Genomic DNA, 21144 nt, shown 5'->3' on the forward strand with positions numbered 1-21144 from the left:
TGAGCTGGGTTGCCTTCAAATCATTGTCTGGTGTTTAATTGAAACATGTTCTTTTCATTTGGTTTCTTGTGTTGTTTTTAATCTATGAGATTTCAGAATTCCAACTATCAGTGTTGATTCCTTACTTGTTTTTGTTTTTTCTCAACACTATTTGTACTGTTTACCTGAATTTCACTTTTAGGTTGCTTTGCTGTGATAAAATTTGGTGGAAAAAAATATTTTGTCTGGCAGTTTTTCATAGTTGTTCTGACAAATTAGCTAGCTTATAATGAATGAAGGAAAAGAATTTGTTGATCCAACACATATTTTTTCTTTGACTTTCTTAGGTAGCTTGTTTACAGTTGATCAATGCTCTAATCATCCCATCAGATGAGCTTGACTTCAGAGTGCACATCCGCAGTGAATTAATGCGCTCTGGACTGCAGGAAATCCTCAAGGTTAGAAATATATCTCCTTTCTACTGTGATAACTTTGCTATATTGGGAAAGATAATACCTATAATCTTAAGACTCTGTTTAAAGTGTAAGTGATTTGATAGGGTTAATTATACTTCAACATTATTTTGGGGGGGGGGGTTACGGGTAATTCTTGACTTATGGCCATAATTAACACTGGAATCTAGCACATTGAGCGAAGTCATTCAGCAAGACACCCATATGATTGCCTTGCTCAAAAAGTGCATTTCCAGCTCTTCTAGTTTTAAGTTGAACAAAGTGAAAGCACTGTGCCTGCCGAAAGAGGGCAGGCAGCTCCCCTCTGTGAATAGAAGAGAACTCCTGTAGTGGAGTGTGGGAACAGAGCTGTGGGATTCTTATTTTGTTTCTCTAGGTCAATGAAGGAATTCCCCTCCCCATCTTGCGCAGGAGGAAAGTCTTGTGCTGGAGAAACAGAGCTTGGATCTTTGCTTCATTTCTGCAGCCCAGGGCAAGATTTCCTTTCCATTTTGTGGCTTCGTTTCTGCAGCCTGGCAAAGGATTCCTCCTCCCCACATGCATGAAAGGAAAGAAAAATCTTTTGGCAGACTTCCAGTTGATGTCACAGCGGGATCGGACATGCGGGGCGGGTTTCCACGCTCCCGTGCTGAGTTCTTCCTGTTTGTGGGCTCTGAAGGGAGCCAAAGCCCCTCCCTAGGGGCAGTGAAGCAAAGAGGGACATCCTGCGAGGTCGAGGAGAGTCGCAGCTCTCCTGTCTGGCCTGGGGTTCTTTTTCCCTCTCAGCCATGGCAAGAAGAAGAGGCAGCTAAAGATGGTTGCTACAAAATTGGGACAACCGATGAACATCTAAGACTGGTATTGGAGTGAAGTAGGTGAACAGTGACTGGAACTGGGGGAGAGGATTTTCTTTTGCTCTAAATTTAACCCCAAGAAACAATCTAGAGCTACTTGCTCAGAACTATATTTTAAGCGGTGTCTAAGCATTTTAGGGCATTCAAAGGAAATACCTGACCGGAAATGAAGGCGCATGAGAGTAAAATAATAGATTTTGAAATAAATAGAAAATTGGACCCCTAAATTTGGAAGACATGGTACTGAGAAAGCATTTTAAATGCTGGAATTATTTATTTACAAAACTTATTCTACTTTTATAACTGTTTTATAATCAAAATGACAATGGATGATGGACTAGTAAATTGAAATTTAAGTGGAGAGTGCCACCTGCTGACGAAAGGAAAAATTACAAATCTAGGAATACCTATATGAGAACAGTGAAAACGCCCATTGGATTACTTCTAGCTACCCTATGATTACTGAGACCCAAATATGAAAATGAGGAGGCTATTCAATTAAAGAGACACTTGAACGTTATACTAGAAGATTGAATCTGTAAAGGGGCTTTTGATAACCTCTGGGACTACTCAAATGGAACCTATGGGACATAAAGAACGGGGACTAATGCACTCCTTGAAGGGTAACTTAAAGATTGAATAAATAGTTCTTGGACAGCTGGATAAAAATTGAATTTAAAATAAAACAAGATACTTAAGAAGGAAGAAATGAGTGGAATTGTGAAGGAGATGGACTTACTTTTTCAAAATACAAAAGACATAATGGAGAAAGGATTTAAGGAGATTATGGGGAAAAAAGGAAAATACCATACGAGGGATGATGAGCAAAGACCAAGATACCCGGGAAAGGGAGGAGTCAACAGAAGAAATGAAGAAGGAAGATGACAAAGAGGAGACAACAATGGAAATAATAGTGATTGGTGAATTAAACCAGGGGGAAAATATATTAAAAGAGTGGGAAGATATGTTTGAAAGGAAGACAGGGGCCTGGGTAGAAATTTTAGAAATTAGGCAGTGGAAGAGGATAGAGGTGGGAAGAATACCTAGATTGAACAGTCAAGAAGCAGACAGAGACAGAGAAAAAGATTTGAGAGAGGAATTCGGGAGGCAAGTTTTAAAAAAAGCATAGCAATTAAAGTACTGAATCGGGCAAGAGATGATGGATAAATTATTTTTGTTGTTGTTTTGATTTGCTTTTCCTTTTTCCTATTTTTCTTTTAAAGCATAGCAATTAAAGTATTGAAGGGGGCAAGAGATGATGGATGGATGATTTCTGTTTGTTGTTGTTCTGAGTTGCTTTTCCTTTTCTCTTTTCCTTTTCTTTCTTTTTTTAGATAGGTGACATGATTAGAAGTTAGATAGGAAAGAAAGGAAAAGTCTCTTAATAAAGGGTGATATGATTAAAAGCTCGAATAAATGATAGAAATAAGAGAAGGGGGAATATTAGTGTATACATTTTATATCATAAAATGAAAGTAATAAGAGAAAACATGAAATAATTGAACAATGATAGACTATAATTTAACACAAGTGTGTATTAGAAATACATAAGCGGATTGAATGTAATGATTATGATTAACCTGAAGAGTTTTATTTGTATTAGAATGTATGACACCCAGATGCCACACTGTTCATGCTTTGATTTGATATCTTTATAAAAAATAAAAAACTTAAGAAAAATTGTTTGGCAAGCGGCAGCAGCAGCTTGCAACCTTTCCTGCCAGCTTCCCCATTGTCTTTCTGAACTGGCATAACAATTGGTCATAAGTCAAGGAATACCTGTGTTCTTTTATAACTGGCCATATTTCAAAAGAATAACTGCCTTATTTACCTAGGATTCTCAAAAGGAAGAATGGTACAGAACTAAAATAATAAGGAATGTATAGTTATGCAAATGAAGTAGTCTCCGTGGTTGGAAATGTAATGGATTATTGAATGAAGATGAGAACTCTGCTGTTAGCCCTTTTCATAGAAGCTCTTACATACCTATCCCTTGTACGGAAAGGATAGAACTGTGCTTGGTATCCTCAGCCTCACATCTTTTTTTATTAATTAAGATCCGTATACAGCTAGTCCTCAACATACAATCATTCAGTTACTGTTTGAAGGTACAACAAAAGTTGCTTACAAATTGTCCTCACACTTATGACCATAGCAGTTTCACCATGTTCACATGACCAAAATTTGGGTGCTTGTTGACTGGCATGTGTGTACAATGGTTGCAATATCCAGAGGTCATGTGATACCATTTACGACCTTCCCAGATGACTTCCAACAAGTAAAGTCAATTGGTAAAACTAGGTTGCTAAAAGCTGTGTGATTTGTTTAAGGACATGGTAAAAATATTGTGAAATCAGGTGCAACTCACCTATCAACTGTTTTGCTTAGAAATGGAAATTCTGGTCCCAACTGCGGTCATAAGTTGAGGACTACCCTGTATGTCATTTGTGCCCTTGAGCAATTTGTGTTCAATTATGAATTGTCTATATATAAATAATACAATAGCTTCTCTTCTTATGTCCTGGGTGTTTGGACAGGGACATTGTCATCAGTTTTGTGTTTATCAACTTTTCTCTTGTCTCAAGTAATTTCATCAAATTAGTTCTCTTATTGGGGGGGAGCAGGGAGGGGAGAAAGGAAAGGGAAGAGAGAAAACAAAACAATCATTAAATAATCTGAAGTTTTCTTGGAATAAAAAAGGGTCATAATGTCTAGTGGATATTCTCTGAAGTGACAGTGTCCTTTACAGGAACTGCATGCTCAAGACAATGAGGAGCTGAAACTACAGCTGCAGGTGTTTGAAGAATATGGTGAAGAGGATTCTGCAGAACTCAGAGGCCGCTTGGAAGACATTCGAATAGAAATGGAATATCCTTTTATTTCAAAATATATGACTCACTCATCCAATAACTCAGCATATAAGACAAAGATAATAAGGGGTCTAGTGGCTAAACCATACAATGAACAGTTGTGGGAACTAGGTTTGTCTAGTCTAAAACAAAGAATGAGGGATGATATGATAGCAATATTCCAGTATTTGAGGGTCAACTTATTCTCTAAAGCACGTGAGGGCAGGACAAGAAGTAATGGGTGGAAGAGCATTAAAGAGAGATTCAACCTAGAATTAAGTAGAAATTTCCTAACAGAACAATTAATTAATGGAAGGTTTAATTATTGGAGGTTTTTAAGAAGAGATTGGACAATCATTTGTCAGAATGTTACAGGGTCTCCTGTTCAAGCAGTGGGTTGGACTAGAACACCTCCAAGGTCGCTTCCAATCCTATTGTTTTATGTTATTTTATGTTGTTATTGTCTCCAAGATTCTCTTGTTACAGTAGGATTATAGTTTGTCAGATTTATATCCTGTTCTCTCAGCTCTAGGCAGCAGGCAATGGCAAACCACTTCTGAGAAACCTTGTCAAGTTAACAGGCAGTCACGAGGAGTCAGCACTGACACATCACCATGTTATATCTTATGTCAGTGCTGACTCCTTGTGACTGCTTGGACTGGTTAGTCCCTGAACTTGACAAGGGTTCTCAAGCTCTGTGTGTGTGTGTGTGTGTGTGTGTGTGTGTGTGTGTACATATACAGTACATACTTACACACACAGACACACACACACAAACACACAAATACTCTAGAAAATATTCTTCCCTAAGGAAATATATTTTAAGCTTCCAGAACAAGAACAGAAAATGTGGCATAATCCTTGAAGGTATATGTGGGAACTCCTACTGAAGCAGAGAGATAGCTAAGTGATCAGAAATCAGGTTTTAATTAAGTAAACTAGGTCTCTTTTATGAATTAGCACTGTGCATCTGTATTTCTTTTGAATGGTTTTTGAATCCTTAATTTTTTTTACTGATTTCAACGAAATCTTCCAGATTCTCCTGAATACAGTAAAGGATTCTAAGGCAGAACAACATTTCCTCTCAATTTTGCAACACTTCCTGCTAATCCGCAATGACTATGAGGCCAGGTAGAGAAGGAAACCCTTTATAATATTGTGAAAAGATATTGATGTGTGGATGTATGTACCGTGTTTTCCCAAATATAAGACCTACCCTGAAAATAAGCCCTAGCATGATTTTTCATGCTGCTTGCAAAATACAGGTGAAACTCGAAAAATTAGAATATTGTGCAAAAGTTCATTTATTTCAGTAATGCAACTTAAAAGGTGAAACTAATATATGAGATGGACTCATTACATGCAAAGCGAGATAGTTCAAGCCTTGATTTGTCATAATTTTGATGATTATGGCTTACAGCTCATGAAAACCCCAAATTCACAATTTCAGAAAATTAGAATATTACATGAAATCAATAAAACAAAGATTGTACATAGAACAATATCAGACCTCTGAAAAGTATAAGCATGCATATGTACTCAGTACTTGGTTTGGGCCCCTTTTGCATCAATTACTGCTTCAATGCGGCGTGGCATGGATGCTATCAGCCTGTGGCACTGCTGAGGTTTATGGAAGACCAGGATGCTTCAGCTCTTCTGCATTGTTCGATCTCATGTCTTTCATCTTTCTCTTGGCAATGCCCCATAGATTCTCTATGGGGTTCAGGTCAGGCGAGTTTGCTGGCCAATCAAGCACAGTAATCCCATGGTCATTGAACCAGGTTTTGGTACTTTTGGCAGTGTGGGCAGGTGCCAAGTCCTGCTGGAAAATGAAGTCAGCATCCCCATAAAGCTCGTCTGCGGAAGGAAGCATGAAATGCTCCAAAATCTCTGGTAGACAGCTGCGTTGACCCTGGACTTAATGAAGCACAGTGGACCAACACCAGCAGATGACATGGCTTCCCAAATCAACACAGACTGGAAACTTCACACTGGACTTCAAGCATCTTGCAGTGTGTGCCTCTCCATTATTCCTCCTTGGTTTCCAAATGAGATGCAAAAGTTGCTCTCATCAGAAAAGAGGACTTTGGACCACTGAGCAACCGGCTGCGGTCATCCCTGCTGCTTCTGCACCTTTTTCTTCCACACTTTTCCCTTCCACATAACTTTCTATTAATGTGCTTTGATACAGCACTTTAGGAACATCCAACTTCTATTGCAATCACCTTTTGAGGCTTTCCCTCCCTATGGAGGGTGTCAGTGATGTTTTTCTGTCAGCAGTCTTTCCCATGATTGTGATTCCTACTGAACCAGACTGAGAGAACATTTAAAGGCTCAGGTGCCTTTAAAGGCTCAAAAACACCTTTGCACGTTTTATGGCTTAATTAGCTGATTAGAGTGGGACACTTTGAGCCTAGAATATTGAACCTTTTCACAATATTCTAATTTTCTGAGATTGTGAATTTGGGGTTTTCATGAGCTGTAAGGCATAATCATCAAAATTATGACAAATCAAGGCTTGAACTATCCCGCTTTGCATGTAATGAGTCCATCTCATATATTAGTTTCACCTTTTAAGATGCATTACTGAAATAAATGAAGTTTTGCACGATATTCTAATTTTTCGAGTTTTACCTGTAAGCCCTACCCCAGTGGTGGGTTTCAAAAATTTTAACTACCGAACTTCCAGTGGCACTGCAGGCGTTGGCGGCAGCTCCCTTGGGAACACTAACCCCCGCAATCTCATAAAGCCGCTAGAGCAGCGAAAATCAGCTGTTCTAGTGGCTTGGAACTTTCCCCTCGGGAGAAGAGGGGAAGGCGAGCAGGCAGGTGTGGGTAGAGCTCCCCAAGACCTCCAGGATTAATCCTGGGGTGCGGAGGGTGAGAGCTCCCCAAGCACCTGAAGAAGCTCCGGATCCGGGACCTTTCTGTTTCAAACAGAACAGGGCGCCACGACCACCCCTGCGAACTAAATGATTTTACATCGATTGGACTTTAAAGCAGGCAGAGCAAAGACAGGAGAAATCACAACTGCAAGTACTAAACTTTAACTCTAATAAATTACCACTTCCTTCGGAGCTTGAGATGGGAGAAAGCTTAAAAAAGATGGCGCTGAGTTGCTTAAGGGCGTGAAAACGAAAGTTAAAAGAGAAAGTGCTTGTTAACGCTCATTAACACTCGTTAACGCTGTCAGCACCTTTTAAAAGACTGTTGGGGAATTTTGAGGATTGGAAATTAAAGAATACAATATTGACTTATCAACAAGCTATAATAATTATTAAGGACTGAGATTAAGAAGACCTGTTGGTTCTGTTGAGTGGCTGGTGGGAAAGTGTAGTTTGGAGATGGCTGCGAAGCAAATAAAAACTGTTGTGACTAAAAGTGCGGGGACTTATCCAGCTCAAACATCAAAAATGCAGTCTTTATTAGCCCCACCAGATACACAAACACTGACACTAGAAGTTCTTCAAGGAGCTTTAACGAAACTGTCTACTGATTTGGAAGAAAAAATCACACTCCGTTTTGAGGAAAAAATTAAAGAAGTGTCTGAGGAACTGCTTGAAATTAAAGAAACAATTCAAACCCAAAATGATGCAATAAGATAAGATATTGTTGAAGCATTTAAGGGACTGGTGGGTCATGTTACATCATTGGAAGAAAGGGTGGATGAAATTGACCAGTTTAACTTGAATGTGGAAGCTAAATTGGGAGAGGCTCAAAATAAGATCGAAAAGGCGGAAGCAGAACTCATAATGACACAATACAGAGCGATAGAATGGGCAGTGAGGATCAGACGCTTGAACGAAAATAACCAGGAAAGCCTCAGAGAGATTTTTGTAGAAGCCCTTGCTCAGTTTACTGGAGAATCTAAAGCAGAGTGTGACTGGCAAATAGACAAAATTTATCGCGTTAATTCATGGATTGCCAGACAGAGACAACTACCAAGAGATATTGTGATCTACTTTGTTACAAGGAGAACAAGAAACAGAGTTCTACAAGTTTCTTATAAGAAGAAATTTCAAGTGGCAGGACAGGAGGTCTCAGTAATGAAGGAAATTCCCCCCAAAATGTTGAGATCTTGAAAGGACTATGCATTTTTAGTTGATGAACTTAGAAGGCGTCAGTTGCAGTACAGATGGGAAGCTCCAGCCGGATTAGTGGTGAATTATTTGGGTGAGAGACATCGTCTCAACTCAGTTGGGAAGGCAAGAGATTTTTACACTACTATACTAAAGGCTGGAAACCTACCATCTCCAGAAGCCAGAAGAAGGAAAGAAGCAGGAGAGGCCAGAAAGGGGGAAAAGGAAATTATGCAAGCACAAGCTCAAGGAGGTGTTTTGACTACTCAACAAGAATTATTGCAACTTTCAGAGGATGTTCAACTTTTGGATTTATTTGAAAAAATGGAAGACCCCCAAGGATCAAAGACAAACTCGAGCAGCAACCAGACGTAAAGAACAAGAATTAAAGAAGCAACTAAGTCAGATAATAACCCAAGAAATTGCAATTACAAATATGGAAGCCGTGGGAGGAGCTAGACCGAAGAGGAAATTCCAGGAGGACTTCCAGTCGGTGCTCCATAAGCTTTCAGGGGCCAAGGATGGCAAATAAATTTTTGACCTGGAATGTTAATGGCTTAAATTCACCACAAAAGAGGAAGAAAATATTTCATTATTTGAAACAGTTTAAAAATGATGTAATTTGTTTGCAAGAAACACACATTAGAACAAGTGATCAGAAATACCTAATAAATGCTAGACTGGGCAAACATTTTGTTGCATCAGCTCCTGAGAAGAAAAATGGCATAGTTATATACCTAAGAACAGATTTAATGGCTAAATTAATTGAAGCAGATCCACAAGGAAGATATATAATGATTGAATTAGTAATAGAAGGGAAGAAAATACTTTTAGAAGGAGTATATGCACCTAATCAACAACAAGAGAAATTTTATAAACTTCTGCATAAAAAATTAATACAAATGGATTACAAATCATGTCTAATGATGGGTGATTGGAATGGTGTATTGGACACTAAAAAAGACAAAAAGACTCTTTTGCCAAATATTCAAACACGGGCTAAATTGCCTAAATCTTTTTTTGACATGATGGATGATATGGAGTTGAGAGATATATGGTGTGAACGAAATTTTAAAGAACAGGATTTTACTTTCTTTTCTGATAGGCACCAATCTTTTTCTAGAATTGATTTCATACTAACTACAAATGATTTTCTTTCCAGGGTAAAGAAGACGAAGATATGTCCAAGAACTTTAACAGACCATAATCCGGTGTGGATGGAATTAGAGTTTGGGGAGGGGTCTAGGAGATCTTGGAGGCTGAATGAAAATCTATTTCGATATGAGGCAAATGTGATAGAATGTAAAAAGTTAATGAAAGAATTTTTTGTTTTAAATATGCATAAAGGTACATCTGTGGAAATGGTATGGGATGCAAGTAAAGCATATATGAGAGGAGTCTTAATAAATTTGAATAATTCCTATAGACGTAGACAGGGGGGAAAACGGAGGGAATTGGAAGAGGAAATAAAAAAGAAGGAACAGGCGTTAGTGGAGAAACCAGATGACAAGAATATAAAAGAAGCCATTACAATATTGCGAGGACAGTTTAATATGTTGATGTCAGATCAAGTTGCAACGAACTTGCAATATGCCAAACATAATACTTTCTGCAATGCAAATAAACCAGGCAGGTGGTTAGCATATATGTTAAGGAAAAAACAAAAATCTCGTACAATAGAAAAAATAGAGTATAAAGGTAAAGAGGTATATCAACAGAATATGATTAAAAAAGCATTTTTAGAGAGATATTTGCAGAAGGAAAATATTCCTGTAATTACTGATGAACAAAGGGAAAGATTGAATGTATTAATAACCACTGAGGAAATTCTTCTGGCAATTAAGCAATTAAAAAGTGGAAAGGCTCCTGGTATAGATGGTTTGACAGCAGTGTATTATAAAAATTTTCAATTAGAAATGGTAGAACCTCTTAAGGAGTTATTTGCTAAAATACAATGGGGAGGAGAGGTGCCACCATCCTGGAGAACAGCTTTTATTTCCCTGATTCCAAAAGAAGATCAAGATCATAGTCAACCCAAAAATTACAGACCCATATCATTGCTTAATACAGATTATAAAATCTTCGCAAAAAATTTGGCAAATAGATTAATGTCAGTTATGCGACAAGTGATTCATAAAGATCAAACTGGATTTATACAAGGGAGACAAATGAAAAGTAATGTAAGACAAATTGTTAATATACTGGAGTATTTGGGGAAGAACAACCAAGTCCATGCAGTGCTTATATTTTTGGATGCAGAGAAAGCGTTTGATCGATTGAATTGGCAGTTTTTAGTGAAAGTAGCACAAAAGATGCAGTTGGGAGAGCATTTCATACAATCTATTAAGGCAATGTACCAGAAACAAACAGCACAAATAATAGTTAATGGTAATCTCACAGAAACTTTTAAAATTGAGAAAGGAACAAGACAGGGATGTCCCTTGTCTCCATTATTGTTTATTTTAACTTTGGAAGTATTGCTGAATAAAATACGGGACTCGGATAACATACAGGGTATTAAGATCAGGCAACATGATTATAGATTACGAGTATTTGCAGATGATTTGATAGTAACTTTAACCCAACCAGTAAATTCAGCTACAGGTTTGATGGATATAATTAGGCAATATAGTCAAGTGTCAGGGTTTAAAATAAATACAGGGAAAACAAAGATGATAGCTAAGAATATGAATATAAATCAAAAAGAAGAATTGGAAAGAGTAACAGGATGCGAGATAGTGAAAAAGGTTAAGTACTTAGGAATCTTTATTGCAATGTCAAATGGGAAATTATACAAGTATAATTATGAATTGTTATGGCATAAAATACAGATACAGATGGATAAATGGAAAAAATTACAACTGTCTTTGTTGGGAAGAATAGCAGTAGTTAAAATGAATGTTTTGCCCAAGTTTCTATTTCTCTTTCAAATGATACCAATACTTAAAAAGGATGCAAATTTGGAGGAATGGCAGAAAGGCATTAATAACTTTGTTTGGGTAGGGAAGAGACCGAGAGTCAAATTAAAAATAATGCAGGATATACGTGAAAGAGGAGGTTTGAAATTGCCCAATCTAAAATTGTACTCTGAAGCAGCTGCTTTGTCAGCAATTAGTGACTGGATTAATTTAACAGATGAAAGAATATTGAATATTGAAGGGTATGATTTGCTATATGGTTGGCATGCCTACTTAGTTTATGAGAAGAAGGTGGATAGGACTTTCAAAAGTCACATATTAAGGAATGCTCTCCTGCGTGTTTGGAAAAAATACCAATATAAATTGAATGGCAAGATACCCATGTGGGTAGTACCCAGACATGCAATAGAAAATATAAGTATAGAACAAAGACAGGATGTAATTACTTATATAGAACTTCTGATTACAGAAAGAAATGTACTACAGTTAAAGTCTTTGAATGTATTAAGAGAGGAAAGGGCAATTCAAACCTGGTTTCAGTACGTACAGCTGCAGAATAGATGGAAAAAAGATCAGAAAATTGGTATTACACAAAGTGAAGAAAATTTGATAAAACAAATTAGGGACCAGAGTCAAATGCACATAAAAAGGTTGTATAATATATTGATAGAAATAGACTTGGAGACAGAGTTAGTTAAAGATTGTATGATAAAATGGGCACAAAATTTTGAGGAACCAATAATGATGGAAACATGGGAAAGGATCTGGGTAAGAAATGTAAAATTTACACAAGCCCAAAATTTGAGAGAAAATTTTTATAAAATGTTTTATAGATGGCATTTGGATCCCAAAAAGTTAGCTTGTATGTACCCAAACCTACAACCCAAATATTGGAGATGTGATTGTGTTGATGCTACTTATTTTCATGTTTGGTGGACTTGTAAAAAAGTTAAAGCATTTTGGATAAAAATATGGTGGATTATTTAAAATATTTTTTAAAAAAGGATAAAGTTTACTCCACAGTTGTTTTTGTTAGGTATAATTACAGATTGTACGGCTATAGAGACTAATTTGATTTTGAACCTAATAACTGCAGCAAGACTCTTTGTGGCGCAGTACTGGAAGAAAGAAGATTTACCTACTATTCAAGAATGGACACTAAAAGTAGTAAATTTAGCAGAAATGGCGAAAATTTCAGCATATCTAAAGGACCATCCAAATGAGAAATATATGTTAGAATGGAGAAGATGGATTGATTATATTCAAGGCAAATATCGGACTAAAAAATTTCAAAAGCTTATGAATGATCAAAGAGATTTTATAAAGTACTTAAATTTAGTTTAGTAAAAGGGGAGTTAAAAGTTCAAGAGGGGGATAGGAGGTTATAGATAATTAGCTTATGTTAGTTTATGGTTGTCAAATGTTATACCCTGTATTTTGCTCTGGGAAGTGGGGGGGGGGAGGGAGGGGAAGGGGAGGGGAGGGTTGGAAGGGGAGGAGGGAGGGGGAAGGGGAAACGTTTGTAAAACTTTTAAAAACTTTTCAATAAAAAAAACTACCGATTCTGGGGTGTGGCTTGGTGGGCATGGCAGGGGAAGGATACTGTAAAATCTCCATTCCCTCCCCAATCCAGGGGAAGGTTAATGCAAAATCCTCCTGACCACCTCCTGTGGTTGCTGACCACAGCAGTGGGGAAGGCAGAAGGCAATCCTGCCCACCAGACTAGCCTGGCGGGGGTGGGGTGGGAAATCAAGCTGAAAGTGTGGCGTTCAAGCCCTGGAAGATTGTTTGAAAGGGACAGCATTTCCTGCAATTCTCATTACTGAAAGAGGCTGCACATTGCTTCTAAACACATGCTTCCCATAATCTTCCAGGGCTTGATTATACAAAGGCAATTTGCTCTGGGGTTAGGGCTAGGGTTAGGGATTGTGAGTTAGTGTTAGGGGTGTGTGGCCTGGTTGCGCGGGGCCTGAGGTAAGTCAGCATGCGCATGTGGCAGCTCCACCCCCTCCCCTACCTTTCCTTATCCTCCACCCCCTCCCCGGCTTGCCTCGTGGCTGCAGCACCAGCGAGTATGGTGCTGGAAGAAGGGGGGCTGTGGTCCCATGGGCTCTTGCTGCACATGTTTGTTGGTGCTGCCGCTGCAAGCCAGTTGTCGGGGCATGGAGCCACAGGGGCCCTCAGGTAAGCTGGTGTGTGCATTGGGTATCTCCACCTCCCCACCTCGTGGCAATGGCACTCAAAAGAAATAAGACAATCCCTGAAAATAAGCCCTAGTGTTTATTTCAGGGCCTAAAAGAAAATAAGACTGGGTCTTATTTTTGAGGAAACACGGTACATACTTTTTTGAGTAGGAAGCTTTACTTCTGATTATCAGCACTAATATCTTTTTTTTAATATCTGTTCTTGCCTTAGGCCTCAATATTTTAAACTAATCGATGAATGCATTTCACAGATAGTTCTGTTCAGGAATGGGGCTGACCCAGACTTTAAGCGCAAACACTTTGACTTTAATGTTGAGGCCTTAATAGGTGAGTCTGATGCCACTGATAGCTATATTTATTTTGCTAATTGTCCAGGAAAAATGTATTTTTCTGTTTGTTACTATTATATGAGCTGACAGAAAGTGAATATATTTGTATCATTTTTTGTCCCATTGTAAAAACTAAATCACTCAGCTTAAGTATATTAATTGATTAGATTTTTAATATATTAGTATATTAGATTTTTTTAAAGAATAAAGATGCAGAATACTTCTTACTGTTTACTCAAAGTACCTACAATCTATTGAAAGCATTGCCACAATTGTACTTTTATTTCATGGTGAAAACCTCTCCAGCATGACATTTTTTGCTCTTTCAGTTATACTGAGACACAAGAAATGATCTATTTCTGATCTGTTACATGAGTGAAAAGTAAAAGACATGAGTGAAAGACAGATATGTACATATTCAGCTATGTCTGGTAAATCAAGGACGTGTTCTGCCCCAGCTACGGATCCCAAAGAATGTAGCACACAAACTCCGAACAAAACTCAGTTTACTTCAAAACACAGTCTTTTTGCAAATGCAGGCTATTAATAAAACATTCTTAACAACCTGCCAGAAATTCCACAGATAAGATAGAGTCTTACTAGAGTTGGCAGAAAGCCCAGAAGCCAGGTTTGCAGAGAAAATTCAAACTCAATGATCAGCGAACACACGTTGTTTCCTGCAGTTTTTTACAAGCTGTGTGCAAACTTAAATAGGCTAAGGGAGTGGCCAATTAGCCCCAAGCCTTACTCTTGAGGAGACCTCCTCCTGAGTAACCACTCCTGTCTTTTGGCAGCTCTGTGTGCTTGTGCATTGAGAAGAGGCTCCTCCACTTCATCCTCTTCACTTAAAGCAGCCTCTGGAGGTTCTGAAGGCCCTGGCTGAATCCCTGCCTCTGGCACCACATCTTCTTCAGCCTCCTCGCTGTCCGACTCGAGCGCCGGCTGCACAGGCTGCTGGCGCAACACCACACCAGCCTCCTCATAATCGGGATCAGCAGCAATCCATGTAGGCCGCTGGTGGGCCACAACAGGACGTAACAAAGCAATGCATAACCTTGAGTAAGGCTTTACAATAGAGCTGTGCTCCGACCTATATTTGCCTCCTGAAAGCTTTGAGTGTGGCTTTCAAAGATTTCAGTAGTAAATTATAATTTTTAGTTTGGTAATTGCTATAGCATTTACACCTGCAGCTAAGTACAGTATAAATGTGATGCAATTAATAATTAAATAGGTGGCCAGAAATTAACTACATTCACTAAATTTAAATTAAATATAAATAAAATAAAATCCAGTTCAGTTTTTCCCCTACGTCTATACAATTGCACAACCTGAGGATGCCACTCAAAGAATGAAAAAGCCCACTCCTTCCCCAAAAGTATGCACCTCTATTCTATAGGGTTGCTTAGTGTAAAGGGGAATTTTTCTCACAGTATTCTTACTTTGGTTTTTTTTCCCTGTAGATAATTTCATTGATCAAACTAAGGTGGCAAAAAGTGAAGCTAAAACCCTGGAATTGGAGAAGAAGGTTACAATCATATTTTTTTCTTTATTTCTTTATTTCTTTACTTTATTCTTCCTTTATTTTACTGGCTTTTTCCTTACTCAGAACAGTTTAAATTTACTTTTGTGTTTTTAAATATCTTCATTTTTTAAAAAAACTCCTTTGCTGTTTATTTCTGTTGAGTTCTTTTTTCTTGATGCCTCTGTTCTTTAGTACTCATAGACTACTATTTATAAGTATGCAAAGAGGAGAAGTATTTATAAGTATGCAAGAGGAGTATTCCCTTGGCTTTCTCCCAAACATTACAGGTCTGTATTGATACTGGTTTCATCTTCAGAAGTACATTCTTTTTTTAAAATTCTGCAGCAATAACAGCAATAACAGTTAGAACATTGCTGCAATACTGTTTTTTCATGGGGTGCCATAAAAGTCATTCCCCAAATAGGAAGTGGTATGCCAAAGTTTTCACTGAGTAGCATGCTATCATAAACTTTTATTTTCATTGTCCTTTATTTTTAACATTTCTGAATTAACTAACTATATATTTATAAACAGGTTTATTTTTTCTATTTCTCATCGTGGTGCATTTGAAAAGAAAAATATGTATAAGCTTAAACATTCTAAAGTAGGTTATATGTATAATTCATGTATTAATCTTAAATACACATCATCCTGTATATTTTTAATTTGCTAGAGGATTTTTACTATTGCTAGCAAACATTTAACAGTATATAGACCAAGTCCTACCAAATTTACTTGTATATTTAATGCCAGAAAAGGCAGGTGGCAGCAACAGTTCAGTACTTTTAATTCAGTGATCCCTAGCCTTTGCGGCTTGGTGGCCCAGCATGGGGGGGGATGGTTCCCTGTGAGTGGCAGGTGTGTATGCATGAGCACGTACAACTACAATAGCACGAGTGCAAGTGCCTGGCGTTGGCACAAGTGGAGCTTCACGTGTGAAATCCCGCCACTTGTGCAAGTGGAGTTGCATTTGTGAGGGGCTGCGCACATGGGCGCAAGCACTCACCACTCGTGAGTGGAGTTTCTTGCATCATGACTGCCAGTTCGGAACCAGGCCGCCGCTTGTGTGGCCCTGTTCCGAACTGGCTGTGGTCCGGGAGTTGGGGACCCTTGTACTAATTGATAGAAGGAAACAACATTGTTCTTCATTGATAAAGTGGAAAACTATCATTAAATCTAGACTTTATAGACCAGGGGTAATTGTTCACACATCATTCTGAATATCTTATCTTATAAGAAAATTGTATTAGGAATCAAGAAGAGATATTAATTTATTAAAGAAATTAATTTTAAATGTATCAACTAAAAAGAAAAAACAAATCCTACAGCCAAGAGAGATTTGCAAAAGGTTCTGATTCAGTCCTTGTCACCTCAAGTAAAAGGACCTTGAATAGCAGAAGAGGGAAGGATTTCTGGTAAATCACGGCTGACCAAGATAAAACCAAGCTACATAGAATAGTGACCTGATATGTCAGCATCACTTAAGAATTTCATTTGCTTTCCTAGCATGTTGCACTTATACTAATACAAGTTACCTCATCTTCTTTTTGTCCAGGGTTTAGAACTGCCAGTGCTCTGAAAATGTCACTCATTCATTCATCCATCTATATTAAAAGCTATATTCTGCTTTTTTTTACAAAGACAGTATAAAATTGGCTTATCTTTAAAATGTTCACCAAAGTAAAATGTAACACAGAAAACACAAACATTGGAACATTTTTCTTTACTATTTTTCTTAAAAGATTACTGTATATTTCAGAATTTTATAATAATGGTTTTGTTATTACATGTAAAACTTCCTTTTATTTAATAATTTCATTTTTGACCTGGATTATGACAAACTAATTAACGCATACTCTGCTGAAATGTTTTCATATTTAGTAGTATTAAATTTTATCTCCTTGTCATCTAATCAGCATTGTCTGTTGTACTCCCCAAGAAGGAAAATATTATCTCGCTTGAGATTTAACCAATATGGCATATGGAGTATATTGGCATGATTATTGTGCATAATTCTTTCTTTCAGCTGGAATCTGAGTTGACTGCACGTCATGAATTACAAGTTGAAATGAAGAAGAAGGAAAGTGATTTTGAGGAAAAAATTCAAAATTTACTTCAGGAGAAAGAAACAGTGGCAGCTGAGAAACAGCGTATTACCTCAGAGAAGCAAAACTTAGAAATTAATAGCTCTTTGTTGAATGATGAGGTAATGAGCAATGGTATAAATAAACTGATTACATTAGAGAAACGTGCCATTTAATGTTTAAGTCCTAAGTCTCAAGAATCATAAAATGGAAGAAGAAATATTGCTATTTTCTTGGAGAAAGAATGGGTAATGGGACATCAAAAGCTGTACTGTAAAATTTTAGGATATTGGGATGTTAATGGATGCATGTAAATGTTGCTATTCCACACTATATGACATCCCTTTTATTATGATGTTCAAGAGAGGGAGTCAGGATAGTTGGTGGCATGATGTAAAACATTTGTTTTGTTCTTTGTGAATAAAATGAATTGGATATAAATTCTGGGATTGAAGCAGATCATTTATTTATGGATTTATATCCCACCACATCCAATTATGTCTTGACAGTTTATAGCAAATATAACAAGTTGCTAGTTGAGAAATATGAGCGCCCTATAATAAACCCTGGGTTACTGGTGTGGTCCAATGCATTGCAGTATGTCTGACAGCATCTCCTATAGTGCCAGTCTGGCTGTGTTCAAAGCTTTTTTTCTACCATAAGTTCTGCTGGCAACAATAATTTGGTCTCCCTGTGACCTCCAGAATTATTTTTAGAAAATAAAATGATAGTTGCCCACTACAGCATGCTTTTTCTGGAAATTTGCACATCCTTAAAAAATTGGAAAGTAAGCTGACATGATAAAAAGTTGAAGTAGTAGTAAAAAGCAATCTTTCCAATTTCTACTTTCATCATGGCAGCTGTTTTGTGAAAATACCTATAATTTACTCTGAAAATCCTAATTGTATCTCTTAGGGCAGAAACATTGAGAGCCCCACATACTAACCATCTACAACTGGGTTAGGTTGAAATGTTAAATCAGATGTGCAATGTGTTACAATCTGAAAAAAAGATTTTCTGAACCAAGCATGCTTTAGGAACATTAATAGAGTACTTTTTGAATCATATAATAGGTTTGTCTTTTTCCATTGTGGGCGCTAACCAGTTTACACAGTGTCTCCTCACACTTTGCTTGCACAGCCACTTTGTTCTGTATTGTTCATGCTTGGTTCAGAAAAACCATGATCAGCTTCCAGAGTAGCTTTGTAAGCCTGGAAAAAAGTCCTGCTTTGACCATTCAGAAAGCTGTGTTCCAAAGGATCTCTTGTGCAGGAATCACACAGCCCTAAATCAGAATAAGACTACCAATTCAGTGTGATCTGCCTATTCTTGTATCTGTTGCATTGGGTTACACAAAGAGCAATCTCAAAACCCCAAAGGAGTAAAGGAAATATCAACAGGGTAGTTGTTGTTGTTGTTGTTGTTGTTGTTGTTGTTATTTATTGAATTTGTATACCGCCCTACTCTCGAAGGACTCAGGGTGGTGAACAGTCAAATAAAATACATATAATACAAATGTTAAAAAACCCATTAAAATACAATTAAATAATTGGCCCGAAAAATGAAATTTAAAACACCCCAATTCATAGGACAAATTTAAAAATTTTTAAAAAAGTTTAAAAGAGAGGTTAGGCCAGGCCAGCCTGCTGGAAAAGAAATGTTTTGATGGCACAGCAGAAAGCGCACAGGTCCGGGATCCTCCGTATCTCCGGGGGGAGCTCGTTCCAGATGGCAGGTGCCCCCATAGAGAAGGCTCTCCCCCTGGGGGCCGCCAGTCGACATTGTTTGGCCGACGGCACCCTGAGGAGCCCCTCTCTATGGGAGCGTACTGGTCGGTGAGAGGCCACTGGTGGCAGAGGACGGTCTCGTAGATACCCCGGTCCTAAGCCTAGTGAATAATAGTGAATAATGGCTTAGAGATGGGCAGTCTGTTTATTTTTGTGGTTTAGAAATGTGACTTTTCCAGTCTGATTTGTTCTACTTCTTTCTCTAAAGATTGCTCTTCTGACCAAAGAACTTGAAGAACTTAAGAAGAAAATGAAGCATGTCATTTCATCTACGGGTTTCCCATCACAGCAACCATTACCTACCGGGACAGAAAGTCACCAAATCCCTTCATCCCTTTCTTCACAAACTGTTTCCCCTCCACCTGCTCTACCTGAGATGTCAGGGCCTCCTCCCCCACCTTTGCCTGGGATGCTGAGATTACCACCTCCCCCACCCCCTCCCCTACCTCTACCTGGGATTCCAGGGTTGCCACTTTCCCCACCACCTCTACCTGGGATACCGGGGTTGTCCCCTCCCCCACCACTTCTACCCGGTATGCCAGGATTGCCCCCTCCTCCACCACCTCTGCCCGGTGTGCCAGGGTTGCCCCCTCCCCCACCACCTCTGCCTGGTATGCCAGGATTACCCCCTCCCCCACCACCTCTGCCCGGTATGCCAGGGTTCCCCCCTCCCCCACCACCTCTGCCCGGTATGCCAGGGTTGCCCCCTCCCCCACCACCTCTGCCTGGTATGCCAGGATTACCCCCTCCCCCACCACCTCTACCTGGGATGTCAGGGCTGCCCCCTCCACATCAGTTTGGGATACCAATGCCGCCACCACCTCCTACTCTATCTGGTTTTGGAATTATGTCAGCCCCAATTCTTCCATTTGGATTGCCTCCCAAGAAGGTTTACAAACCAGAAGTTCAGCTTAGGAGAACTAACTGGTCCAAGGTGATTTCTTGTAATTGATAATTAGATATATTTTACCCATTGTCAATGTTTCCTTTTCCTTTTTCAAGCTCCTCAGTCTACCAGTGCTTTTTCCCGTTAATTACTCTGTGTTCAAGATTTTGAATGCTGAGGACTAGAAAAGATTATTTACTGGTTGTTGCAGAACTAATTCATTTTGCAGAATTTTATGAGATATAAAGTTGGATGTATTCTTGATACTTAATAAATGTGTCAATTTACCTCTATGTATAATCTTTTAAAATGATGAAAAATTTCTTTTGATATTTAATACTGCTTTTAATTTTTTAGAAATAAAATTCAATGTATGAATTTTAAACAGCACAGTTATTGTGGTCTTAAGTTTTTTAAACTTTTAGATATTTTGTGAATATCCTTATCAGTTGGAAAATGTAGTTGTACATATCCTAACCGTATATAATTTAGGACCAGAATATTTTAAGGCTTACAGTATCTGTTATTGAATGAAACCTTGCAGAAGGTTTCTGGTTTAAAAATCATTAGCTAGAATATTGGGTAATACATACACCCTGGAATTTTCTCCATTGGCTTCTCTGTTTAAAATCTTTTGATGCCTGCCAGTTTTTGAGATGCATTTCCTTGCATGTTTGTCTCTGCTAATCAGAACTATTTTATTTTCTGCAACATAAGAGCTAGCATTAAGCATGTAATTACATTATTCTTTTTTTATTTGTGCCCCACTTATCTGACCTCTTATGGGTAGAAAGGTAGCCAGCCACCTCTTACATTTCATGATGATATGAAAAATGCATAATAAATTAATCCCACAAATTGATAAATGTAATTCAGCAATATTATCTCCAGACTAACACTATTTATGAAATGATTTTTGTTTCATAAAAGCTTATGAACAAATAAATAACATGTTTTCTAACAGGCATATGGTCTTTATGCTTAAAATATGTACAGGACACTTAAACTGCAATAGGAATCTGCAATGGTATTTATAGGGATTATGCCATGTTATATGTAACCTTTACAGATTACAGTACAGGAATTATCTGAAGGCTGTTTCTGGGTGAAAGCTAAGGAGGATCGTTATGAGAGTGATGATCTTTTTGCCAAGCTAACACTTCGTTTCTCAACTGCACAGACCAAATGTAAGTAATGCACT

At 38.1% G+C, this 21144-nt stretch overlaps 1 protein-coding gene and 1 pseudogene across 2 annotated transcripts in view; both read left to right on the plus strand.

The window, feature by feature from the left end:
* Positions 1-21144, plus strand: part of DIAPH1 (diaphanous related formin 1) — a 196226-nt gene that overhangs the window by 73198 nt on the left and 101884 nt on the right. For both annotated transcript variants that reach the window (XM_060686588.2, XM_087891213.1), the window contains exons 10-17: positions 327-437; positions 4035-4153; positions 5149-5265; positions 13547-13662; positions 15125-15189; positions 17213-17392; positions 19266-19991; positions 21013-21130. In XM_060686588.2, the coding sequence (XP_060542571.1) occupies positions 327-437; positions 4035-4153; positions 5149-5265; positions 13547-13662; positions 15125-15189; positions 17213-17392; positions 19266-19991; positions 21013-21130 (1552 nt within the window). The remainder of the gene's footprint in view (positions 1-326; positions 438-4034; positions 4154-5148; positions 5266-13546; positions 13663-15124; positions 15190-17212; positions 17393-19265; positions 19992-21012; positions 21131-21144) is intronic.
* LOC148114792 (uncharacterized) lies at positions 5370-8674 on the plus strand (annotated as a pseudogene).

Source organism: Pantherophis guttatus, chromosome 3 (genome assembly GCF_059756535.1).
Source record: "Pantherophis guttatus breed Tessera chromosome 3, ASM5975653v1, whole genome shotgun sequence".
NCBI classification, from domain to species: domain Eukaryota; kingdom Metazoa; phylum Chordata; class Lepidosauria; order Squamata; family Colubridae; genus Pantherophis; species Pantherophis guttatus.